The sequence below is a fragment of the Necator americanus genome, chromosome IV (assembly GCF_031761385.1).
Source record: "Necator americanus strain Aroian chromosome IV, whole genome shotgun sequence".
Taxonomy (NCBI): domain Eukaryota; kingdom Metazoa; phylum Nematoda; class Chromadorea; order Rhabditida; family Ancylostomatidae; genus Necator; species Necator americanus.
The window spans coordinates 24,707,897-24,731,778 of record NC_087374.1 but is presented as its reverse complement, the minus strand read 5'-3'; the positions used below and the strand labels follow the sequence as shown (position 1 = coordinate 24,731,778).

The window sequence follows — 23,882 nt, the reverse complement described above, 5'->3', positions numbered from 1 at the left end:
TATGGTGACGAGAGACTGTCATAATAAAAAATCCATTTGCACCTATTTTTTTTACCCTTATTTTCTACTATGAACTAGTAGAGAATATAGACAAAAGTATTAAGTTGGTGCGGAAATAATGACGTACCATTATGTTCGTGAAGTGTTACTTAGATGAAATCTTCTGCAAATGTGGTCATGATTGGTATCATGCAATAGGCTTTTTCTATTCGATCGATTGATGTCGTTGTTGTTGTTTTAATATCTGAAGTAACAGGTATAATAATAAAATATACAATTGTAGATGTTATCAAAATGAGAAATCTAGCGCTATTTTACTGCATGAGTTCAAACTTGGTCATATGTACTGCTGCGGAAGCAAAGCGGAAGATCATCATAGCGTAGAGTAGTCATACAACTTTTGTGCGTATTCCGTAGATGCCTTAAAAAGTTTCGTCAAGGGGATTTCGGTTTCAGAGAGAAGGGTAAGGTCGACCTGCACAAGTTGACAACGACCGGTTGACTGCGTTGAACTCTTCTGTAACTTCTCGGGTGATTTTGCTGGTATCAGCTTCAATTTTCGCCCTCAGCTCGCAGTTGTCAACTTTTGATGGTCGATCGTGACCTTCGGATCCTCGGGACCGAAATCGGTGTTGTGAATTTTCCAAACCATCTACGCATAGTACGCTCAGAAGCTGTATGGTCATCAAACGCCTTGATGATATTTCGCGTAGCTTCCGATTTATTACCCCCAGGTTTGAATTCGTGTCGTGAGTAAAATAACGCGAATTTCTCGTGTTGACAACATCTACAAGTACGGTATTATTTCAGATGTAAAAGCAGCAGCAAAAAAAAGCAGCAGCATCAATCGATTGAAGAAAAGACCTCTCAAATGACTAGTAACATGACCACATTTGTAACAGATTTTATTTAAATACACACAATTAAAATCAACAATGAAAAAAAATACAATTTAATTTTTACGTGTACATATTACATTTGTAGTAGATTTTATTTGAATAAAACTTCACAAAAATAATGACATATGAAAACGGCAATTATTTCTGCATTTTCCTAATATATGTGATTCCAAGGCAAGAGAACTTTTGAGTCTTAACGCTTGAAGCGATTCTGAGGAGTCGTTTAGAGTTCACCTGAATGTGTAAAAGTAAACCATAGCCCAACATCCTTCATCTCACGCAGCAGAATGACCGGCTTTTATGCTTGGTTAGCCCAGTCACCATTAATACAGCACTCTCCACCTGTTTTCCGCGATAATCTCGAACGAAAAAAAATCGAATACCGAATCAGAATCAAGTTTTTCACAAAACTCAAACCAGAACAGCCGCAGAAACCTTTGATATAGGGAGAACAGCTTATTTTGATGGGAATTTGCCTCACATTGACGTTTTTGGGCGTCACAAAAAGTTTCTTGGAAGAACTGGAAGATGTGGAAGACGTTGGACCTCAGGATCGCGAAGGTCCTTTTCAAAATTTCGATCTAAAGCCCAAGTTTGTTTTATAAAGTTTACAAAAAAATTCCATTGAGGTCTCTTCTTACTTGTGTTTGTTTTATACCACCCCCATAGCTGTTTTTCAGTTAATAAATAAATAATTCGTTCTAAGCATCAAAGTGATCGTTGCATTGAGAGAGCAGGGAAGAAGTGGCATTGTTCACAATTTATTATTCTTCACAAAGACAATAAATCTGCGAAAAATTCCACTTATGTAAATCATTTTTATTGTCCGAAAATTATTTCCATTCTTGATCATCTTTTCTATTCTTCTTTTTCCATTCTCTGTGATGTTTGGGTGTTTTCGAAAAGAAAAATCGAAAAGGAAACGAACTGGAAGAACATGAATGAACGACTGGAAGAACGCTCTGCATGAAAAGATAGAGCGGTGAGAAAAAAAACGGCAGGTCTCTTTGTGGACCTCAGCCAGGAAAGCTTCCAGCATTACCTGAGTTAATGGAAAATAGCCACGTATAGAGCGGTTTAGGTGTCGGGTGAGGGTTTCCAGGGCAATTGCTACGTCTTGGATATTTGATTCAGTAAAGAATATTCCCTTAGCTGCAAACTGTTTGTTTTTGTGCCAAATACTCGCTACCAATGATTGCTGCTCGAGTATACATCAAAAGTGAATCTGCTTAGAATTTTAGCGTGCTTAATAATCGCCGGTTCTGCTGATTTGGTCAGTGTCCTCCTCATTTCATTGCCAACCGTGCACTTTTACAAGTAAAGCAGACCTTTCCAATAGTTCTGTTTTGGGCGATCCTAAGCTGTTTCCAGTAGTGCTCCATCAGCTGTTTTTCCCGCTCAATCAAAGAAAGCCCAAAAGAAAGTGAGGTGAAGTTGCGTGTTTTAAGAACGGTCGGGGGACATAATAGAGCCGAACGAACTCCTCTAGCTAAACCTGTCAGATATGAGTTAAATGCTACTTGAAGGTCGCTCCTGTTCAGAAGTTGCACTACTTCATATGCTCTTCAATTCAGGTTTAGAGATATGGATGGATTGTTCGGATGTAGAATTATTTACATAATTGTTAACGAACGTAGAAGTTTTCGTAGGTTATCACATTGGAAGAAGTGCTTCCTGAACATCTGTTGCCCGTCGATGAAGCAAAAAGAAATGATTTTCATCCCTTCTCTCCTCCAAAAAAGGAAGAGACCTTGGGAAATGACATTCGAGACTCATACCTCTTCAATCAACTGACAGACTTAGAAGAAATCAGGCAGATTGAGGTCTGTTAGTGACGCGATGTCATATCATCTTTGAGTTAGTGTGGGCTGCGATTGATTACACGTTCGAACTAAAAAGACCCCCGTAGAGCACTTTTTAGCGATCGGGATCTGGTTTCAGTGAGTTCCTAACAGCCGCGCACTATTCATAAATGCCTTGGACTTATGACTACGATCTTAGAAACTGTCGATTTTTTCCGAACGCTGAAATCGTAGTCTAGAAATAGAGGAAACCCGTAGGTCGCATCGATATTTCCAAATCTGAGCTGAAAAGCAGACATATTACGACATTTTGGGCTTCTACTGCACAATGATTTTAAGCGATATAAGTCCCTTTATAACTTATAGGGCAGCTATTAGATGAGAATTGATTAGTAACACAGCTGGAGGATAAAGACGATAAAAACGGTACCCATGAACTTTAATTTACTAAATAATAGTTGACAAAATTATAGTTAATAGTTTAATCCGTAATAAACACTCATACTTCGGAATGTCCCAAGCTTGCAGCTTTTCGTTCCTCGAGCTTTCTGTTGTGCTACTCATTCGTGTTCTCAAGAAGACGTTATTCTAGCCGTTTTGTGCTTCTTTAGTTCCTGCAAATATTGGACTATCCTATAAACATTGTTTGCCTTATTTTTGCAGACTAAAATGAACAAAATGCTTTCAATTCGGAACATGCTCTGCTTTATTTTATGCCCCTGTTTCAAAATTCAGTTCTCCGGGACGAAAAGTACACCTTGATTGAAATTGAAAAAAGGATTATTCATGGGTGGAATGACCAAATATTTAAGAAACGGCTGGAACCCCGAGACATGTACTATTTCCAGCAGTGAAGGAAAATAGACAGCAACGTTTCGTTGCTACACTTCTTGCAGTTATATGTGAGTTTTCTCATGAGGAGGGCTGCTGAAATGAGAATAACTATCATCACGGTACTGTTACATAAAGCCTATTTGTATGTTGCACTTACTAGTTTGAATGAGGACGAGTATGGTAAACAGAACGCCGCTTAGCCGATGTGAAAACAAGTGTAGTTAAAACTACGATGTAAGTATAAGATAAAAGGATGAAGCGCACGGCGTTGATCAACCCGGATGCACCCACGTTCTCGCATTCAGAGTCATCTGAGGTTTGTGAACCCGTGTGCAACCTTACAATTTCTGGCGGGGACTTGCCGTAGTGTCGAATCAGTGTTCTTGTCCTCCTGGAATGAGTCTGGTTCCAATTTATCGACCCCGGAGGAATGAAAGGCTTGATTATATTGACTGTGGTTACATAAATATGTCTCTCAACCCTTGGTTAGAAACTAACGTTCGTCTCAGAATATATTTGTAGTAATTGGTGTACTTGACACTAGGGCGGTTTTGAACCGTCGACCGTGCGGTCACAGCCCAACTACACACCGACGACGCTACTCCCATTACCACATAAAAAACGGTGATAATTCTTGTTATTTATTTTTGTATTATTTTTGTTACTCGTGGTACTGATGTGAAGTTTTGAAATTTAATTCAGAACAATAAAGCTCATCATTGCTTAGTTTTCGAGACCGATCACCCACTGCAGCTTAATTTTCTTCCACTCCTCATTTGCTGCACGCAAAGAAAGATGCTTCGTAGTCTCGATGAAGAACAACGAAATTCTCCTTCCCTTGCATCATTCGAGATCCTGATCCAGCTTTTTTCGCATCTCAAACTCTGCCTTGTCTCGTCTTCTCGGTTATTTCAAGTTCTCATGCATTATGTTGCTAATTTGTTGTTTTTTCCATAATGTATTGTTTCTCTACGCAGCGCGCATTCTTTCTACAATTTGTCTCCCCACCCTTCTGTTGTTTATTTTATCAAAAAGAAATCTTCTTTATGCTTAATTAAAGGTATAAGTAGCCTTTTCAAAGTGGAGGGAAGTTCTGAGATAATTTTTCAGAAGAAAACATTACGTTCGGTTTTTCTTCTAGGTCACATCTCCCTTTACTTTTGAAAAAAGTCACCAGACTATCTTTCTGGTACGAAAGTGATGCGAATTAAGCTAAAAATATGTGTCCGGCAATAGGTTCTTGGTGAAAATTCCGGGAGCGGCAGCCTGCCAAGAATATTCAGAAAATACGGAAATCAAAGGTGTTGAACAACTAATAACGTGCTCAGAATTCCTCAATATCTTCGCTTAATCAGAAAATATCTTAGCTCCAATTTTAGTCGTTTTTTAACCAAGTCTCAGTCCAAAATGTAGCCAGCGTTGGCTGCGTTCCTCTGGATTTTGAGCGTGTTCGTCCGTCCAACCTGTTTACTGTTGTGTCCAGCAGTAGTCGTTTCTTGCTCAAAGACACTAATAGCCGGCAGCGTTTGAGTCATTGAGTCTTCGTTCACGCCGACATGTCCTCATCACTTGCCTGCTTCCTGTCATCGCTGCACAAGTCATTCAGTTACAGGTTCCATGCGATGAGCCTACTCTTCATTCGCTTCCTATCAATAGTAGCGCTGTGTTTAGGAGCCGACAATTCGCATGCACGTAAGTCTTTTGTCCTCTCTTTTGTCCGCTGGTGCGGTTTTCCGCTATATCGGATCGTCCGCTAATTTTTTAAAGTGTTCTAAGGTGTGCATCGAACTGCATCAGTTCATTGCATGAATGAGAGGCTATTTAACAACGAAAATTACAGGCTCATTGAAGTGGTGACGACTACAGTTCTTTTGTAGCTTTTGGCCGGGTTGCTAACAGAAAGCGCAGACCGGTTGTCTAGTCTGACACCTGAAGAAATCTTTTGGCTCTTGAAACTCTTATGATCACTGTTACCTCCACTGCTGTGGAAATACTATCTTTAGGGCTTTGTTTTCCGTTTTGAAAAGTCAGTCAGAAGAATTCTTGCATTTTCAGTGAAACATTTGAAAGTTTGTGGAAAATTCAGGGTGCTGTGACCTTATTTTGGGCTGTGCGCTGGTCGTTAACTTCCTTTTCAAATTGTCCCAGGACATACAATATTTTCTGTTTTTAACGAAGGTTGATTTATTATTTGATTATGACTAACTGACATCGAATCCGGAATGAAGCGATAAAACATCGCGAATGACAAAAGATTAATTATTTTGACCTTGTCACCTCTCGTAGAGCCATGAAAGCCCAGAAACCGTGTTGTTAGCGGACCAGTCGGTTTTAGTGTTCATAAAAATGTCCCCTTTCTAGTTTATTACTTCTCAAATACAGCAGAAAGTGCCCCATACACAAAAGAAAGAAAAATGCAAGACCTGCCGCTTCTGATTTTTAGAACAAGAATGAATTTCTTACGGACTCTTTCTCAAGAAGGTAAATTCTCAAGACACTCTCCTGCAAACAGAAAGGAGGAATCCTCACAAAAAAAAATCATTTTTCCAAACTTGATTTTCACAAATGCCAACTTTTAGAATGATTAGCGTAGCTTGCATAGCTAACTTAACCCGAAACGACTTTATTCAAAAGCAAAGCTGACCAGCTGATGGCTTGGACACCACAAGCGAGCCGGCTAAGCAACGTTTGCTATTCCTAAGCAATTAACTGTCATATGGAGAGAATAAAACATTGCAATAGGAAAACTTTTGGGAAAAAAAAGAAAACAATTTAGATTGCTGGAATTTCGATATATATATCGCGTGTCATATTTTATATTTTTATCGTGGAGTGTGTTAATAAAAAACAGCGCACACAATGAAATAATTTAAAAATATTTTAAAAAGCTGGGAACTATAATAGTGAGGTAGTGGATGACAAAAAAACTCGTTTTTAAAGACGAGAAGATTCTCATCCCATCATAGCAGTGAAATTTATTCATAGCTCACTCCTGAAGTAGCTTAAGCGCTTGATTTTGACAACTTATTTTTGCGGTTTGAGTTGAACACAACTCCAGAGGAGCAACCGTAATCTTACCTGTTGCACGTCTCTCTGATACTCTGGAAACAATTAGGGTTATTATTTTCTTCGAGGAAAGGAATTTGTGCTGGAAGCAGCATGTTCTGAATGTGGCAGGACATATGTTTCGAGAAAATGTGCCAGAGAGACGAGCGCACAGCTTTTAGTATGAAAGAAGAGAATACGGCACACATTTGCTGTAAACGTCAAAATCAGCGGAAAATCGAACGATCCGTCACTTCAACAAAGTCTCTAACTTGCTTTCGACATTGAATTCCTACAGGGTGTGTCATAGATATGGCCACTCGATAAAAGGCGAATTATTTACGCGAAATTAATAAGAAAACAACAAAACTTCGATAATAATTTACTGATAATGAAATAAACGAGAAAAATTGGTTCTTATTCAATAGAATCTCGCTTGCCCTGACGAATAACAGCCTTCAGGGTGAGACCGCAGGGATGTTTGTTGTTTAGAACTGTGTTCGGGACATGAATGGTGCTGCCTGCAAATTATGGATCTTCTGTATGTTTGTTGTTCAATGTTTCGATGCAGGAGTTGAGAAGTACTTGATGTGTTGAGAAAAACTTTGTTGTCAACGTTTCTTGCACATATACGATCCAAAATCCATTTCCTAGGATAGCTTCTACATGAGAAATATTTCCATAATCATAAAAGCTGGTAATGAAAGTTGGGGGGAGGGGGTGTCCAAAGTTACTGAACTACTGAACTTCCTCCGCATGGTGAAATTAACGAAGGATTGGAAGATTTGCTTGAAGAAGAAATGACGCGCGAAAAAAGTGACCATATTTACGGCGCACCCTGTATGCTATTCGGGATCTCGAGACCCTCCCCAAAGGAGAATCAGCAGTTTTGAAAGATCAGAGAGATTCAGAGGTAGATTCCTTCATTCTTCGGATTATGGAAACATTCTGAGGAGCGCTCGAGAAAGTAATGCACTGCCAGCAGATTTTTGTTTGTTTGGTTCTTATGAAAGAAACCATGATGTCTTTGGAGCACATTTCTACACTATTTCCTATGTACTTAAGAAAATTAGTAGCGTAGATCATAGGGAGAAGAGGTGAGAGTACTTTACTTTGCTAACCCTAGTGCGATAACATTAGCTTCGCTTGGATTATAGAATAGAGTTAAACGAGTTAGGGAAAGATGTAGAAACTAAACCACCCTATCAGTTGTTTTGCACACACATTATTACTACTAGAATTTTATGTACGAAGAAGAGAAAACCGGCGTTCGCATCGGGATTATTGGTTCGTTCTACTTCGGAACCAAAGAAGAGAACTCCCATTGAAAATTATGTATCTTGTCATTCATGCGGGCTTCAGATATGTGGATCGAGTAAATTGCACAAAATATGTTGTACAAAGAACTCTTCCGAAAATTATTTGTTTAAGCCTGCTTTTTTCCTGAGTTCGAGCTCCGACCGTTCTTCTACGACGTTAACAGCGATGTGGCTCCATGGACTGCTATAGTTGAGACAATCGTTGATCCGCCAGACGCACGTATTCTTCTGGCGTCTGTGAGATCAGAAATCCCTGTTGGGGTGAGGGTTTTTCAGTCTCTGTTTTTTTTGTTCTCTTCAAAATGAATTCGTCAAAGTTAGTGCGTTAATAATAGGGGAAAACGAAAACAAATGCCACTGCTTGCAGATCAACTTCACAGAGCGGTTCACGTTAGTGTCGTCGCCAACGGGACGATTCTCATTGCACTCCGTTCTGCCGCTGACACTTCCTCCGCAGCTCAACCGGACGAAGCTCTACGTGACCGTTGTCTGCAACGACGAAGCATTCGCCTTGTTTACCGTGAGAGTCACATCTGTCGATAATGGGACTCCTCAGTTCTACAATGAACCGTACTATGTCGACGTCAATGAGGTCTGTTTTTGAGCGTATGAGTCGCGTTAATAATTCAGCATTCAAATTGGGATAAGAGGTTGTTGTTCGACTTTTCGAGGCACGTTCTACACAGGTTCGTAGCCGTTTGAGAATGTTTCATAGATTGCGTCCCAACCTACTTCTATCTTTCCTCCCCTTTCAGTATACTACAAGGTTTTTTCATTCTTATAAACATTGTTTGAGCTATATTTTCACTCAAAGAGAACGGTTTTCGTTGTCACGGCAAGATCGCGGCACTCACGAGTGCAGTTCCTACAGTTTATGAGAATAGGATCAATGTCCGCAACTCGCCGCTGCAAAACAATTCTTAATCTTTTTTGTTAAATACGACTAATTCGCTGTCATTATATGTTACAGTTGGCGAATAGTATCTGTAATTTTTTGATAAAAAGTAAACGTGGAGAAATAACCGATGAGGTCCCGCGAGAATCGGTCAGATGGGTGAGAGAGGGGTGGCAACTATGTCACATCCCAATCTTTTGTAATGGACTCCACAAATGAGCGTATCGTCACTCAGCTGTTCCAGTTCTACTCCCTTCTTTGCTGTTCTCTTGCAGAGCAATCCGGAAATTCATTGCAGCTTTGCAACCTACAGGAAGGCATGCTTATGAGGATATGTGGGAGTGCCTCTTTTCCTTTCCTTCCTAGAATTTCATCTTCTTTTACCGTCTGTCAACAAATTTCACTCTGGAGATGCAACCAATGCTGAGCGCAATGTAGCCCTGATATGGGATGCAGAGATAATCGCCAATTTCGAATTGCCAAGCTCCACTTGCTTTTTTCACCGGAACATAGGAAATTGTAGTCGCGATTGTATGGATGAGGTGGAGAGGGGGATTAGGACGTAGTCGCTTTATGACTCGCCTCGTATCCAGAAGCTTAATGAGGATCGGGAACTGCGCTGCGCAACTCCTGACAGCATCGCCATCGCCACGGCTACTTCTACACCCCTCCTGCGCGCCGCGAGGCTGATTCCGCCCCCACTGCGCTCCCCACCATTTCGTGGCTGCTGCAGCTCTCACGAACACGCGATAAAAATGTGAGCTGATTCACCGAAGTTTCCCTAAGCTTTGTAAATAGAAAGAGGAAGTATACATACGTAAATGTGGTACAGAAACGTCGGTGAAAGTGTTTACCATCTTACTCTCAATCCTTAGGCGGTTTCAAAACGCATTAGGAGACCACCTGCATATTCGTGGAGGTCTAGGAAATCATCCTTTATTCGCTGTTCTATTGTTTTTCTTTGCTTTCTGGACTTTTTTGCACAAGATTAGCTTAGTTCAGCTTCGAAGTATCAACCGCCGGGGCCCTACGTTGCGCAAGGAATGTCTTGCAGACACGCATTTCATTCCAAAGATATTTTGCTTGTTTTTTTAGTGTTAAAAATATTTGAATAGTCGGACTTACATACTTTTTTTGATTAATTATAGAGTTTAAAGTATGCTTTTTATCCATGATACTTTCTTTTTAATTTATGCAGTTCTTATTCATCTTGTCTTAATCTTTCGCAGTATGAATCAACGTGATATTCGCGTCCTTTTTGTATATGAATGGAAAATTGGGCACGATGCTGCTGCTGCACGCAATATCAATACTCCATTTGGTGGAGACCCTGACGAGAGAAGAACCATTAGTAATTGGCACAAGAAGTTCGCATCTGGGGATACCGGCCTTGAAATGGACGAGCATGAACCATAGATGCGATAGTCGGAACCGGTGCTCTGACCCACTTCACTTTTAAGCGGATTGGGAAGGGACCTCATTCACTTTTAAACGGTTGGTAAAAGGACCCCCTTCACTTGAGCTGCACTCCATGGGCTAAACCCCTTTCACCTGAGTAGGGTCCGACTTCTCTCTATCGCACCTATGGCATAGACGACCCAAAACGGTAGTGGACGATGAAGCGTTAAAGGCTTTAGTGGAAGTCAATCCTTGCCAAGCTGTCAGAGAACTTGCTAAGCAACATGGTATCAATTCAACAACGATTTCTCGTCATTTGAATGTAATTGGAATTGTAAAAAATGAGGCAAAATGGATTTCGCATTGAACGATAATCAGAAAATGCGTCGCTTTGAAGCTGCTGATTCATTGTCCATCCGAAACACGCGCGATCCCTTCCCTTCACTTATTGTAACATGTGATGAAAATTGGATTCCATATGATAACAGGCAACGCTCATCTTAATGACTGGACCAGAATCTAGCACCTGTGCATTTTCCAAAGGTAAGGCTAAATCCGAAAAGGGTCATGACTACCGTCTAGTGGTGCTCTGCAGGTTTGACTTATCACAGCTTCTTAACTTTTGCTGGAACAATAACTACAGACAGGTATTTCCAACAAATGGATGAGATGAATGTCAAATCAAAATGTGGCCTGCACTCACAAACAGAAAACGACCAGTCATGCCTCGTGACATCGCGAGACCTCACGTCGCAAGGCACACGGTACAAAAGTTACACGAACTGGGCTATGAAATCTGAAGCTATCCGTCTCGTTCACCGGATTTTTCGTCTACTGATTGCCACTTTCTTGAACATCTGGACAGCTATTTGCGAGAAAAGTGCTTGAAGAACGAAACCGAGATCAAAAATGCTTTTAGTAATTTTGTCGTCTCTAGGAAATCTGATTTTTAGGAGATTGTATAGGTAAACTCTCCTCAAGGTGGCAAAATGTGCAGATTCTAGTGGTGCTCATTTCGATTAATAAAATTTATTCTGAGTTGAGATATGATTGTTTAAAGTTTCCGTCTAAAATCGCCATGTAAATATGCAACACACAAGGTGTTGTGTTTTGACTTCGGGTCCTGTCTACGGTAGAAGAACAGTTCTCTCCCTGCTGGTCAGCTGGATCTACTCCCACTCTGTACCTAAGCTACCAAATCGTACACTGTTCCAACCGTGGGTCAACTTAGTTCCATGCATCTTCTCATTCCATAATACCGCAACTTATATAGTATCTCTATTAGTTTCGCTGTTGACCATAGAGCTATTGTATCTGACGATATATTTAATAAGAAAGGATGTGCACACCGCTGAGGAGAAGAAAGGTATTTACCAGGGCATGACTGCTAGTCCTGATTCTCCAGTGGCCTTGCGACGACGGGTCAGTTTTCACTCTATAGTGTTGTCCCGGTATACGAATCCTTTCTCATCACACGTTACTCTCTCAGGAAGTTCACAGCACGTGCCAAATAACAACTCAAACGCTAACGCGAAATAAGCACGACAGGCGTGTCACTCCGTGGATGCACGAAATGGACAGTGATCGGAGAAAGCAAAGGACGATTTTGAGACTTTGGGATAGAAGCAAAAAGGCATGCCTGGTGCAAATGGCGCCCCTAGATTGCTGAGGCCGGTCGCTATGCGAGAGAACGCAGACAGTGTGCCCCCGGCCACTCTATACCGTAAGAAACGACGAAGAAACGACGATATGTATTCTATACAAACACTGACTTTATATAAGAATTTGACGAAACATTGATACAAATGGTCCCACCAGCAGCGTAATGAAAGGTAAGGCAAGAAAATCTATTTATCTTCAGTGTATTTATGCAAATATTTCAAAGAAATACTGTCTCGAATACCTCCGAGTTTATGTGGACTAGATATCGCTTTGAGATCTGCAAAATTAAGCACGCGTGAGAATCAAAGTATGTTGGTATCTGCTCTGCAGCACGCTTTGTCGCAATCTTTATATCCTAGGAGTTTAAGCAAGTAACAGTAGGTGTGAACTTCTCCAAATGAGCAGCAACATATCACTCTTTGCTATGATGAACTTGAATCTCTTTATTTTCCTTTACCCGTTCCTATGTGTGGTGAGCTTGTCCTGTTTGTGCATCACTCAGAGCACCAATTCGCTCCTTATCTTCTTTTTGTGCGTTTCCTAATTCACAGCTTCCATTGCTTTGCCGCTAGGATAATGATGCGCGCCGAGTCGGTTCATGGAACCGTGGAACCGACTCGGCGCGCGGCATTAGCCTAGCGAGGGGTTAGTTCCAGGCGGTTGCAAGAGCTCTCCCGCTAGTGTAGCGGAGGCCCTAATAACACGAAGAGCGCTGTGCTGCAGACAAGTCAGCGATACTTTTCTCAATACCTCTTGTCCCGTTCTCGGTTGATTCTTAGCCAAGTTTTAGGGTTCCAGTGATGTCGGACAGGTCGAGCTCCTTCTCAGTCTCGTAGACAAAGCCAGAGGACGAACTTCTGCTTATTATTACAACTCAGGGCGGCAGAACTCAACGCCCTTCTTTTTCCATGAGCTGGTGAACCCAGCAGTTGCGATCGAGAGGGACCATAGCTAGCCCCGAAGCCCCAGTAACTATGATGACACTTCAACTCCACTCACTGACTCCACCGTGCGAATTCAAGCGGATGCACTGTTTTGATTACGTATAACTTGTGTTGGGAGTTTTTGCCCACATCAATTTTTGCGGTGAGCGCTGCGCACCAGAGGTGTAGCTGCGACAGCTACGTCGATATAGTTTGAAATCGCCCTAGAGGCAAACAAACCGTTCATCTTTCTGTTGTCGTCAAGTTGGTAGTACGCATGAATGGGGACCAGCTGATGACACGTCGGCTCATTCAACACCGCACGTCACTGCAGTGGCTGTGAAGGCGTTCATGAGCCTCGAACCATTCTGAATTGATGTTTACGCGTAGGCGGGATTGAGCGAGTCGCGAACTTTATCCAGTTTTCACCTGATGCAATTTTTGATCTCTCACAGAAGTTTCGTAACATCTGCAGAACCTCTATTCTTTCCAGGGTTTTTCAAACGAATAACATAATGTATTAATGCTAGTCAGAAGTAATACTATACACACAACAATTTTTTGCAGAGCCTCAGAGTCGGCGAGACCGTAATCACACCAGTCGTTGTGATCGACTGGGACTCCAATCATGCTGTTCCTAGACTTCGAATTCAGGTGCCGGCAGTTTCTCAAACATTATTCCGATGTAAATCCAGTCACTATTCCACACCACTCATTGGGTGCAAACATTTCCAGGGAGTTGACTCACCCTTCAAGGTGGTTACCAAACTCAGCAACTCCACCACTCCGCCAATACAGAAGGTCGGCTCAAATCATACGGAGACTCGTCAACCAACGCTGGTACTCCTGAAACTTGTGAAACCGATCACACGCCTTCCAATTACTTTGAAGCTTGTCGCAGAGGTACGAAAAAGCACAGTACTCACACTTGTTTGCATTTCTTCCTTAAATTTTCTAGCATAAATAGAAGGTTTACTCTCTGCAAGCAGAAAGTCCAAGAACCACAACGCAATAAGACCCATAACAAAAAAACAAGCAAAATTTTAAAAAAAGTACAGTACCAACAACAGAAGGCAGGTAATCAAACTCCCTAAAACAAAAATTGACTGTTAAAATCCTTGCACTTTTTTTCCCCCTTTTTTTCTTTTTATTTTCGCCTTAGTGTTTACCTTATTTCTAAATTTGAATCAACATTGATCAGCAAATTGCAGGATGTTGACGACTGTGATCGATCCTCCGTGACATCCATACACATCCGAGCTAAGCCGAAGCCTAAAGCAGGTCATCCTGGAAAATTTTCAGCTGAAACTCAGGTGCGCGACTACAAAATGAAATCTTTTCAAATGTATTGTAAAATGAGTTTTCGATTTCGATAATGATAAATTGGTAGCGGAAATTTCAATCGACAAAAGATTTTCAAGACGAAACTGTAAGGCAACGTAAAAGGAAAAATATCCCTCTCTCATGAGTGCTTTTAAAATGCACTTCTTTGCAGATCCCAAACCCGCAACATAGAGAATCAGTACCAAAAACAGAGCAAAGAAGTGAAATCACAACTCAAGAACCACTGTCTTCTACTGAATATTCCGCAGAGACCGATAATACAGGAGTTCTCGACGAAGAAACTGCAGAAGGAGATAAGCTAGTGAAGACAGGGAAGGATAACGAATCCGAACCTGAGAATTCCCTTTTCCCGGTTGATCACGCCACAATTTTTCCGAAATCGATCAAAACTGGAGAACAATCCATCGAGATAGAAGAGAAGTCATTGGAGATTGAGAAGAATGCAGAGGAATTCACAACCCAGACTTTAAATTCGCCTACTGAACACCCAGAACTTCCACTAAATCCCAGAAGAAATAAGGACAATCTCTATAAACAAGAAGATGTTCCAGTTATGAGTGCAAAGGACGAGCAGTCCAGCAGCATCGATCAAGATTCGTTTCCTCCCCAGAAATCTTCCACTAATTCAGAACAACTTGAAAAAATCAACGAACATCTCAGCGCAGAGAAGGACGAAGCTGAGGAGATTGTCGTAGATTCTACCCAGATTCCTACTGAACACTCCAGAAAATTACCGAAAGCAAAGAACCGTAATTCACAACTCATAAAACAAGAAGATATTCCTATTGTACAGTCTACTGTCAAGCAATATGACAAAGTCACAGCTCAGAGTTCTATTCCGGAAGACCCAACGAGTGCCATTAAATCAACGGAGCCTAAAGAACGCCGTGTTACTGAGGCTGATAAACCAATAAGTTCGGAGAATGAAAGCGAATTTCAAGTCCAGAGCATGTCATCTTCTCCTGATGTTGTGAGTGTACAGGATGAGCAGTTCATAGACCAAGATTCGCCTCCTTCCCAAAAACTTTCCACAAATTCAGAACAGCTTGAAAAAATTGAGGAACATTTTGGCACCGAAAAAGATGAACCTGAAGAAGCTGAAGAGGTTGGCGAGCTCATCACGCAAGCTTCACTACTTCCTATCGAACGAACCCTAAACTTACCGATAGCAAGAAAACATAATTCGCAACTCATAGCGCAAGAAGATACGGTACAGTCTACTGCCGAGCAAGACGATGAAGTTATAACTGCGCGTTCTATTCCGAAAGATCATGTGGATCGAACTAAATCAGTGGAAACTAAGGGACAGCGCTCTAATGAGGCTGAAGAACCCGTAAACGAAGAGAAGGATACCGACTTCGAAGTCCATAGCTTGTCACCTTTTCTGGAAGTATCTACAAACGTCCCGAAGAAAATTAAATCTAGAAATCTTTTTGTGGAGTACGGTAATGACGTGAGCGAGTCCTCTACACGCTTCGAAAAGTGTGCGATGAGAGTTTCAATGCCAGAAAATAGCGAGGTCGGCACTTTCGTGACAACGTTGAATGTTCTGAATCGAAAGAAGGCAAGTTTTCGGGTCTTCAAAGCACAGGGCAGGTTAAATGTGGTTGTTTGCAGTGGACGATGATCGATATGGTGAACCCTGACGGAACTTTCGAGATAAATCAAGGCACAGGCGAGGTTTTCATTCGCGACAATCGCATAATGGATCGTGAACTTTTCTCACAACTCGAACTGGTAGCAGAGATCCATGTGAGATTCATTTTTTTCCACCTCCACTCTGATTGCCGTTTTCACTCTTCTGAAGAGTTCATACTTCTGCAGAGTAGAGTATATGCACACATTTAACGTACTTCAGGGATCTACTCACATGACTAAATGTGCCAGGACCCGAGTGACCGTGGAACTACTGGACGTGAACGACAACAAACCGGCATTCGAGAAAGAGATGTCAGTCAACCTTGCTACTCACTACGTCGTGATTTTCCCGCACTGTTCAAATTTAGGTACAATTTCCTCATTTCGGACGAGTTCCCCGTGGAAGGATCTGTGGGGATCGTTCGCGCGAGAGATATCGATGAGGTGAATGACGTCTTGGTAAATCAAATTAGAAGTGTGGGTATGAGAGGTAAGGGAACGGAACAAAGGATGGAGGGATGAAATGGGAAAGGATGACAGGTGTGCGATGACTTCTGAAAAAAGAAAAAAAAAAGAAATTGAATGTGCTAAAGTGAACTGGGCAACGACAGGTTCTTTTTTCTTACTCGCTTCAGATTGCTGCTCCGGGATTAGTTCATAGTCAATTCGCTTTGATGTGTAAATTCGAAAAGTACATTGATACGCTTTCGAGAAAAAAAAGAGAAAGAACGAAGAAAGAGAGAAAGAGGAAGGAAAAGAAAAGACGAAAAGAAAAAAGACATGAAGAATTGTAGCTATTTTGATTGTAATGGCGAATGATTTTTGTTTAATTACATAACACGTAAAGGAAAAGACCAAATAATGAATGGTCCTTCGAATCTTAACATAGTTGTGAAAAGAGATAAGCGACGTAACGAAATTATCCTTTAAAAAATGCGAATGCTTAGATTTGGCAAATTTGTTAAATTTCTAGAAAAAAATCCTATTCCTAATTCTTATTTTTCGTGCAACTCTAAAACTATGTATGACCCCGAAAAACAGCTCAACTAGCTGCAAACAGGACGTTGCAACGAGGAGTGCACTGTAAATCCGTATATTAAATATTGTTATAGGGCGAAGCAGGTCGCGTCACCTATCGACTTCTCAACGATTCTGTCCCTTTCGAAATTCGGAAGAAAGGAAAGGATGGCGAAATTTTCACCACGGCAGAACTCTTCGGATCGGAAGAGTTTCAGTTTATTGTTGAAGCTCGGGATAACGCAGAGCCGTTTTTGTTAGTTTTTTTTAACTCTTTAACTTTTGACCGACAGAGGGAGACTTTAAAGCGATTTTACCTTTTTTGCTCAGTACCAAGTGGGATATTCAAAAATGAACTCTGAACTTTGGAAATATTCATGTTTTAGGCTGCATTGCATGTGTTCATGTAATTGTATACTTGACAGTCAGTGCAAAAAGTCCAAAAGACAGTTTAAAAAAAGAATCTTGAAAGCTAAGAAATGTTTTTCACATTAGTTTCGCTTTGAAAAATATCTTGATTCATGAAAAAAAGAACATATCTTGTGTGTTCTTGCACCTACCGAACCCGATGGTCTTTCGACATCCCAGCAGATGCGACTTATGCCATACCCTCCCCGTACAGTGTTCATGTAGCTGCCGCTAGAAATGTTCATGCGTTCGCTCGACTGACAGAGTGGAACCCGTAGAAATAATCAGTGCTTCACTTTTCAGATCCTCAGAGGTCCCGGTGAACATACTCGTTACATCGTCTGGGCTGAAATCCAGGAGCGTTGCGATTAAGAAGCGGAAGGGAGCACCGAAGAGAAAAGCCAGTGGAGTGATATCGGCTACTCTAAAGCCGCTAGATCTTAACTCAATTAACGATTCTTCTGAGGCGAGCGCTACGTTGGAAGATGAAGCAACCACCTCTTTGTCTTTCACAACACAAACAACCACTTTTCGATCAACGACTCCTCGAACTACCAGAGTTCTCTCAACTGTTGACATCTCGACACTTTCTCCAGATCTACTAACATCTACTTCTTCTTCTTCCGCGACAGTGCCCGCTACCTTCACTGATGAGGTAGACGCCGAAATTGAGGTCGAAAGTAGTACAAATGTAGTCAGCGAAGCATCTGAAGAAGAAAAAAATGAGGACTCCACGACCACGAATTCCATCCAGCAAATGACCGTCAAATCCTCCCACAATAGCGTATGTTCCTCCAATTTTTTGACATATCTCCCCTTTACTGATGTACTTTGCAGAGTTTCGGATTTGTTGAGTCCTTGTACTACTTCGAAGTGTTCGGACCACCTCGGGAAGGAGACGTAATGGGACGAGTGGAAGCTCGACCGTCACCGCAGATGTATGCTGTGGAAAGAACGGTGAGGTTGAATTTGTTGTGCTCTACCGATTGCTTTTTTCTTGTAACTTTGGACAGTGCCGAAGATCACCGTACTTCCTAGTTTTGCCTCCTTCAGAGTAAATTTTGCAGGCCTCCTAGTTTTTTTTCTTGAAAATTTTCATTGAGGTCGGTTTTCGTGGAAGGTATTTGGCGCTCCTATCAGCAATTCCTCGGAACTGCAGGAGAACATTGAGAATCACGAAAACGACTTTCCATAATTACTATTTGCCTTTTTTCCGCCCTGACGTCGTGTTTCTGGAGAAACAATGACTAATCATTTGCAAAGTGTGCTCTCCTGTGTGTGTCTGTCCTTAGGATTACTATTAGATACTAGTTATTACTACTCCTTGTATGTGAGATTCTGCTACTTGTTCAGTCCTGTGCCTGAAAACATCCGCTTCTTTTGACGGAAGAAAAATATGGTTTAAAAAAATTGAAGAAATAACTTTCTGCTCGTACCGTACGACTGTACAGCAGAGTTCCGACCAGGTAAAAATCCGATGCACTGAAATGTGGAGAAAATGCGAGATACGGAGGACTTTCCAGTCTCTAACATAGTTCCTGAATACTCAGGCTTCATGAAATTTCCAAAATGAGAGCGAGCATTGTCTACGCACATTCCTGCTTTTCTTTAGATACGGTACTTCTATCCGAAAGAGCAGAGAACTTTTACTATTAGACACACAGTCAGAACAGCGCCGAAACATTTCTCATCAAATTTTGAGTATAATCACTTTTATCAAGCTTCGGGAGCGAAAAACAACGATAGTTTGAAGACGAGAAAATGTGATAGTCTCGCTTAAAACCGTGTAAAGGCAGCTTGCCACGAATTTGACTTGTCTCCGAGAAAAGATAGGATTCGGAGAAGAGATCATGAGTATGGCTAGTCTCATACAGAGACTGCTTGTGATCTACACTTCCAACGCTATCTTTTCCTGGAAAGATCTCAGCACAAGTCTCGTGTTGTCCTGCGTTTAAATTTTGAACTTTGGCTAGAAAACGAACGAATTTTTCCTAAATTCCGTAGTCGGAACTATAGATTCTGAGACAGTCACGGTACTCTTTTGAAAATGATCGTCGTCTTTCCATCCAGGCCGACATCTGTGAAAAGTTACTAAGTATAGCTCCAGCTAAATATCCTGCTCTATTCATCGTAGCAGTATGACCATTACAATATTTTTGCAGGAAGAGAATTTTTACAGTAGAGGTGGACCATTTTTTCTTTTTTTTAATATGCATTTTTATGTATTTAAGCTTGTAACGTATTCATTTGTTCATTCTATGTGCTCTACGCATGTCTGAAAGCCTCTTTGAAACAATAAATCTAGTAAAAGACGAACACCGCTTATTCATTATTGCTTCCACTTATTTTGTTTTCACGGTTATGTCATTTTCACCCCAATATCGGGACTCGCTTTTGAAGACACCCCATCGTAAAAGCAGAGGACCGAAGTGTAGTTCTTCGCCGTGAAAGAAGCGTCCAGTTTTGTTTTATTACCCTGTAAACCGTTTACCGTAAACGATTTGGGAACCGGCTGTTTACAGCTAACCTGCTTCTTGTAGCAATTTTCCTCCGAACTTCACCTGCAAATCCACAAGAAAAGAGCTTTCTCATACACACACACATCAAATTAACGTCTAATTTAAAAAATCGTTACAGGCGGTTGGTGCATTCAAAGTCGATCCTGACATCGGGGAAATTTCCGTGGGTGAAGGTTTGGGACGTCTCGCCAACGGCAACCATACGTTCCTCGTCTCAGCAACGGACGGACTCAGAACGGTCAGTGTCTCACGAATTCATCAATATTTCTGTCGTAGTAAGGAGATATTCAAAATGCAACATTCTCTGAGCCTGAGCCCCTGTGTATAGCGTTTTCTCGCAATTGCGTGTGTGTGGTGGTGCCTTGGCAACGGACGGCGACGACGATTGCTGAGTAATAATTGCCTGCTCACGCACTCTAACCATAAAAATCACCTGCGCATAGCCGGATTTCGGGTGCACTGCAGTGAAAGGACAATAATGTGCTGGCAAGTGCTTTTGGCCAGAAAAAAACACTGTTTTCCAGAAGAATAGTTTAGAGGAGCCGTAAAAAAGGCTGGCAGTTTTGAGAGCTAACGATTATTGTGGTACACTGTCCTTATTCTAGGATTACGGGGTATAGCTTGTGAGATAATTTGAGACAATTTTGGTTTTGACAATTTTTTTTTAATTTGAGACTTGTGAGACAAGAAAACGGACGTTTGTCATGTTTTGTACACCTATGTATCGGCTCATCTTATAAATAATTCGGTTTCTTGCAGTGGAGGAGTATTTTTTTTCTCACGGACAGGTGAATTTTGGAATAATAGCTTTGTTAGCGCACAAAAAGTGCAAGAGAATGTAGGAAATGAAGGAGAGCAAATTTCTGATAGAGAAGTCCCATGATCTTTTTTTCCTGAAAATATAGGGATTATAGAATGTTGCATTATTTGTGCGATGGCTCAGTACGCACTCCACAATCACCTACTATTCACAGTCAATATACGAACGTGAGTACTCGTATGAGAGTTGGGCTTTTATTTATTTATTTACTTGTTCACTTGGTGCACTCCAAGATGCGCCAACACATTGTGACCAAAGCTCGGTGTTATCGCTTTCTATTACTTTTGTAAGTGAATAGTCGAAAAAACTGCGTTTTAACTAGAAATTCTAGATTTTACTACTCGAATTTACTTTCGTTGAGATTTAATGCCATTTTGAGTAGTACAGTCTCCTCCGTCGAAAGACAGAGAGACCCGACGCCACTTTCGAACCTGCAATTTTTTTTTTGAAGAGAAAGAGAGAGTAGATTCGTCCTTAGCTTTGTGTAATTGCGTAGTTTACATCTCCGTCCATCCCGGAAACGATAGAGGTGTTACTTTTTTGTAGTTTGACAGTTTTAACTCTTATTTTTGTTAACGTTATAGTATTTTTGGGTAGTATTTTTTTGGTAGTATTTTTATACTATTTTGTTTTTTGGGCATGAACTCATTTTGCTGCGTCATTAACTAAAGAAAACCCCAAGACTATTAAAGAATTGAGGATTCGAAGAAGAAATTCATGTGGAAATAGGTAATTACTGACGTACGTCCATGAGTTCCATCTAGTTGTATTTTTCCTTTTCTGAGCTCCTAAATTGTTGTTAAGTGGCACACTGGAGCTAGGATTATTAGGTACAATTCTCGTAATTGGCGTTCTCGTACTTTCATGGTCAACAAGGCGTAAGTCCTGTAATTGTCATCCAAACAGTGAGTGCTTTCTCCTAAAGTGTGCACTTTTGTTTAAAAATACCGACTTTCCCTATAGAACCTCAATGAACAGATCTTGGATGCACAGTGAGATAGATCCTTGTCAAAAATGGCCGAAACTGAGTGCCCACTCCTCCACGTCAATGTATGGGATTGACCGAAAACCCTCCGTCAGATTCGAAGTTTCTGGAGATTTCGGATTGCCGAACAACCAGACCACCGTCTGTCAAATCGAAGGATCGACTTCACGTAAGCCGCATAATCCACGCATGACCCGACTTTCACCTTGTATTCGGCTCAGTTCCTTCTTCCCCTTCGCCTTAATTTCGGCCGATCCAGCGTTCGTGAATATCGCCACCGCCGATTAGTGCAGCGGTGATTTGGACGGCTGTGTCGCCGCCGGCCGCGACTCTCGCAACCTCAAAGGGGCGGACCCACCTTCACCGGCTAACAGGTGTCTCGCACGCCTTTTATGCTTACACACAACATTCGCTAATCCGATGAGTTGAGTCGTTCTTCTATGAGGATTCTCGGCCACTTATGTAATTTTATATATCTGGTGAGCTTTTGAAAACTCTCGAATTATTTCACTTTTTTCTTCGGATTGTTTTTAGTCTTTGAAGAGTAACTTTCTCATTTATTAAGTTTCACTTTCTGAAATTCAAATATTTTCCTGTGTTGGACGAATTAGAATGGATTTAATGTAGGAAATATTTCTCTACCGTGTTTTACGGTACAGTTTCCCAGAAGTCTTTATCCTAACCACCTTTCAAATATAATACTTTTCTGTGAAATGAAGAGCCCACTCGTTGATTCGAGCTATCTCGCAATCGTAGAACGCAATTATCTCTTACGTATGATCCTTACTCCACCGCTACGATCTCCCTATTCGTGTACTCATTTACTCGCAACATTTTATTGTTCTGTAATGGAGACACTAATTTGTAAAGTACACTACATACATAGAACATTTCTGAAAGGCAATTTATTTGTGTGCTAAGATTCACTTTTACAAGAAAGTACTGTACAAATGTGCCCACTCCATAACAATGTAAGTTGTTCTTATTGGCTCATCCCACCCCACGACCAGAAGAAATTCTATCAAAACCGAAAGGCAATACATCGAAAATGCTCCCCAACTTTACAACTCATATACAGATGCAAAATAATTAACGCCAATAAGAATTAGCATATACGAGTTGATGACGTTGCTGTTGCAGCTTTCATAAATAAAAGAATATGTCCCTAATAATTTAAAAAATTAAAAACACGGAAATAACTTATTCTCTAAGTAATTTCGTGTCTCATATATGTTGAGTAGTCAAGTTTTCACTATTGACCTGCCAAAGATTTTATGTCTAAAAAATTGTCTCTGCATATAACTGTTCCGACCACTTTGTTTTGCAATAGAACTGGAGGGTCATCCCATGAATAATGGGTTTTTTTCAACGGTAGTAGAACTGCGATTTTTGTTACGGATAAGAGAATTCTGGAAAAAAAGGCTGAAACTTCAACGTCGATTGAAAACCACCTGAAGCTCTGTGGAGTTACGCTCGAAACAGCGCGATGAAGCCAGCGGGGATCGAGATGGGAGCATTGCTGGCTTCGCTTGGAATGCAGCGAAGCTACGGACCCCCGGGCCGCTTCGAGCGCAGCCTGCAACTACGCCAAGCTTCAGGCAGTTTTGACCCGACTACAGCAGAGAGGTCGAAGAAGACTGTAGAAAATGAAGGAGCGTATATTTTGGGATTATAAAGTCTTCTTCGCCCTAGCCTTAAAAAATAAGAAAATCGGATATTTCATCATTTGTGAGGTGATCCAGGAAATTTCAGGTCACCTAATAGCAGACTAAAAGAAATGGAGAGCGATGTTTATGCTGCGGAAATCAGCTGTTCATGTGTTTTGTTTAGTTCTTCAGTTTGGGCAGATTTAGGTGAAGAAAGCGGGAGTTCTCCGCACAACATGCGTTCATGAATGTGTCGTCCACTAATGTGCTCTCTCAGATGAAAACGGCTTTATTATGCAAGATTTATTTATTTATTCACATACACCAATGGTGCAGCAAAAAAAGGAAAAAGGGAACACACTAAGTCTCAGCACCGGAGAAGGCAGGAAAAAGGTTTCAAAAAAGTCCGCACCCAACCCCTTGTCGGTGGAACTTGGAAAAGAGAAGAACATTTCTTATCCTTTAATTAGTCATTCTAATTCAGTCATATTGTCCTAAACCTTACCAGCTTTAAGTTTTCTAAATTATTTCTGGTCTGAAAGGCACTCTCATCTGGTTCTCTTAAAAATCCGTGAGCATCAAGGCGACAAACGACTTTTGAATTCCCTACGTCTATAGAAAAAATGATTTGTACAAACGCTGCGATAATTGTTCACAATCTTTGTACAATCGCCGAAGGCAAACAGCATTATAACATTGAAGAATACGGAGAAAAGTTTAATTTCAGA

General features: G+C 41.1%; 1 protein-coding gene across 2 annotated transcripts in view; it reads left to right on the top strand.

Moving 5' to 3' along the window:
- Window positions 1-5,157: 5,157 nt before the first annotated feature.
- The window catches only part of RB195_002572 (uncharacterized protein), a gene marked incomplete at both ends in the record, with an annotated part of 44,812 nt that continues 26,087 nt past the window's right edge, over window positions 5,158-23,882 (top strand). The window contains 14 exons of one of the 2 annotated variants that reach the window (XM_064199899.1): window positions 5,158-5,227; window positions 8,012-8,160; window positions 8,267-8,491; window positions 13,345-13,431; window positions 13,513-13,680; window positions 13,989-14,090; window positions 14,273-15,640; window positions 15,739-15,873; window positions 15,980-16,071; window positions 16,128-16,203; window positions 16,872-17,032; window positions 17,488-17,968; window positions 18,022-18,141; window positions 19,822-19,941. In XM_064199899.1, the coding sequence (XP_064055780.1) occupies window positions 5,158-5,227; window positions 8,012-8,160; window positions 8,267-8,491; window positions 13,345-13,431; window positions 13,513-13,680; window positions 13,989-14,090; window positions 14,273-15,640; window positions 15,739-15,873; window positions 15,980-16,071; window positions 16,128-16,203; window positions 16,872-17,032; window positions 17,488-17,968; window positions 18,022-18,141; window positions 19,822-19,941 (3,354 nt within the window). Of the gene's footprint in view, window positions 5,228-7,824; window positions 7,868-8,011; window positions 8,161-8,266; window positions 8,492-13,344; window positions 13,432-13,512; window positions 13,681-13,988; window positions 14,091-14,272; window positions 15,641-15,738; window positions 15,874-15,979; window positions 16,072-16,127; window positions 16,219-16,871; window positions 17,033-17,487; window positions 17,969-18,021; window positions 18,142-19,821; window positions 19,942-23,882 lie in introns of those variants that run through there. The other variant, XM_064199900.1, reaches the window with a different exon arrangement.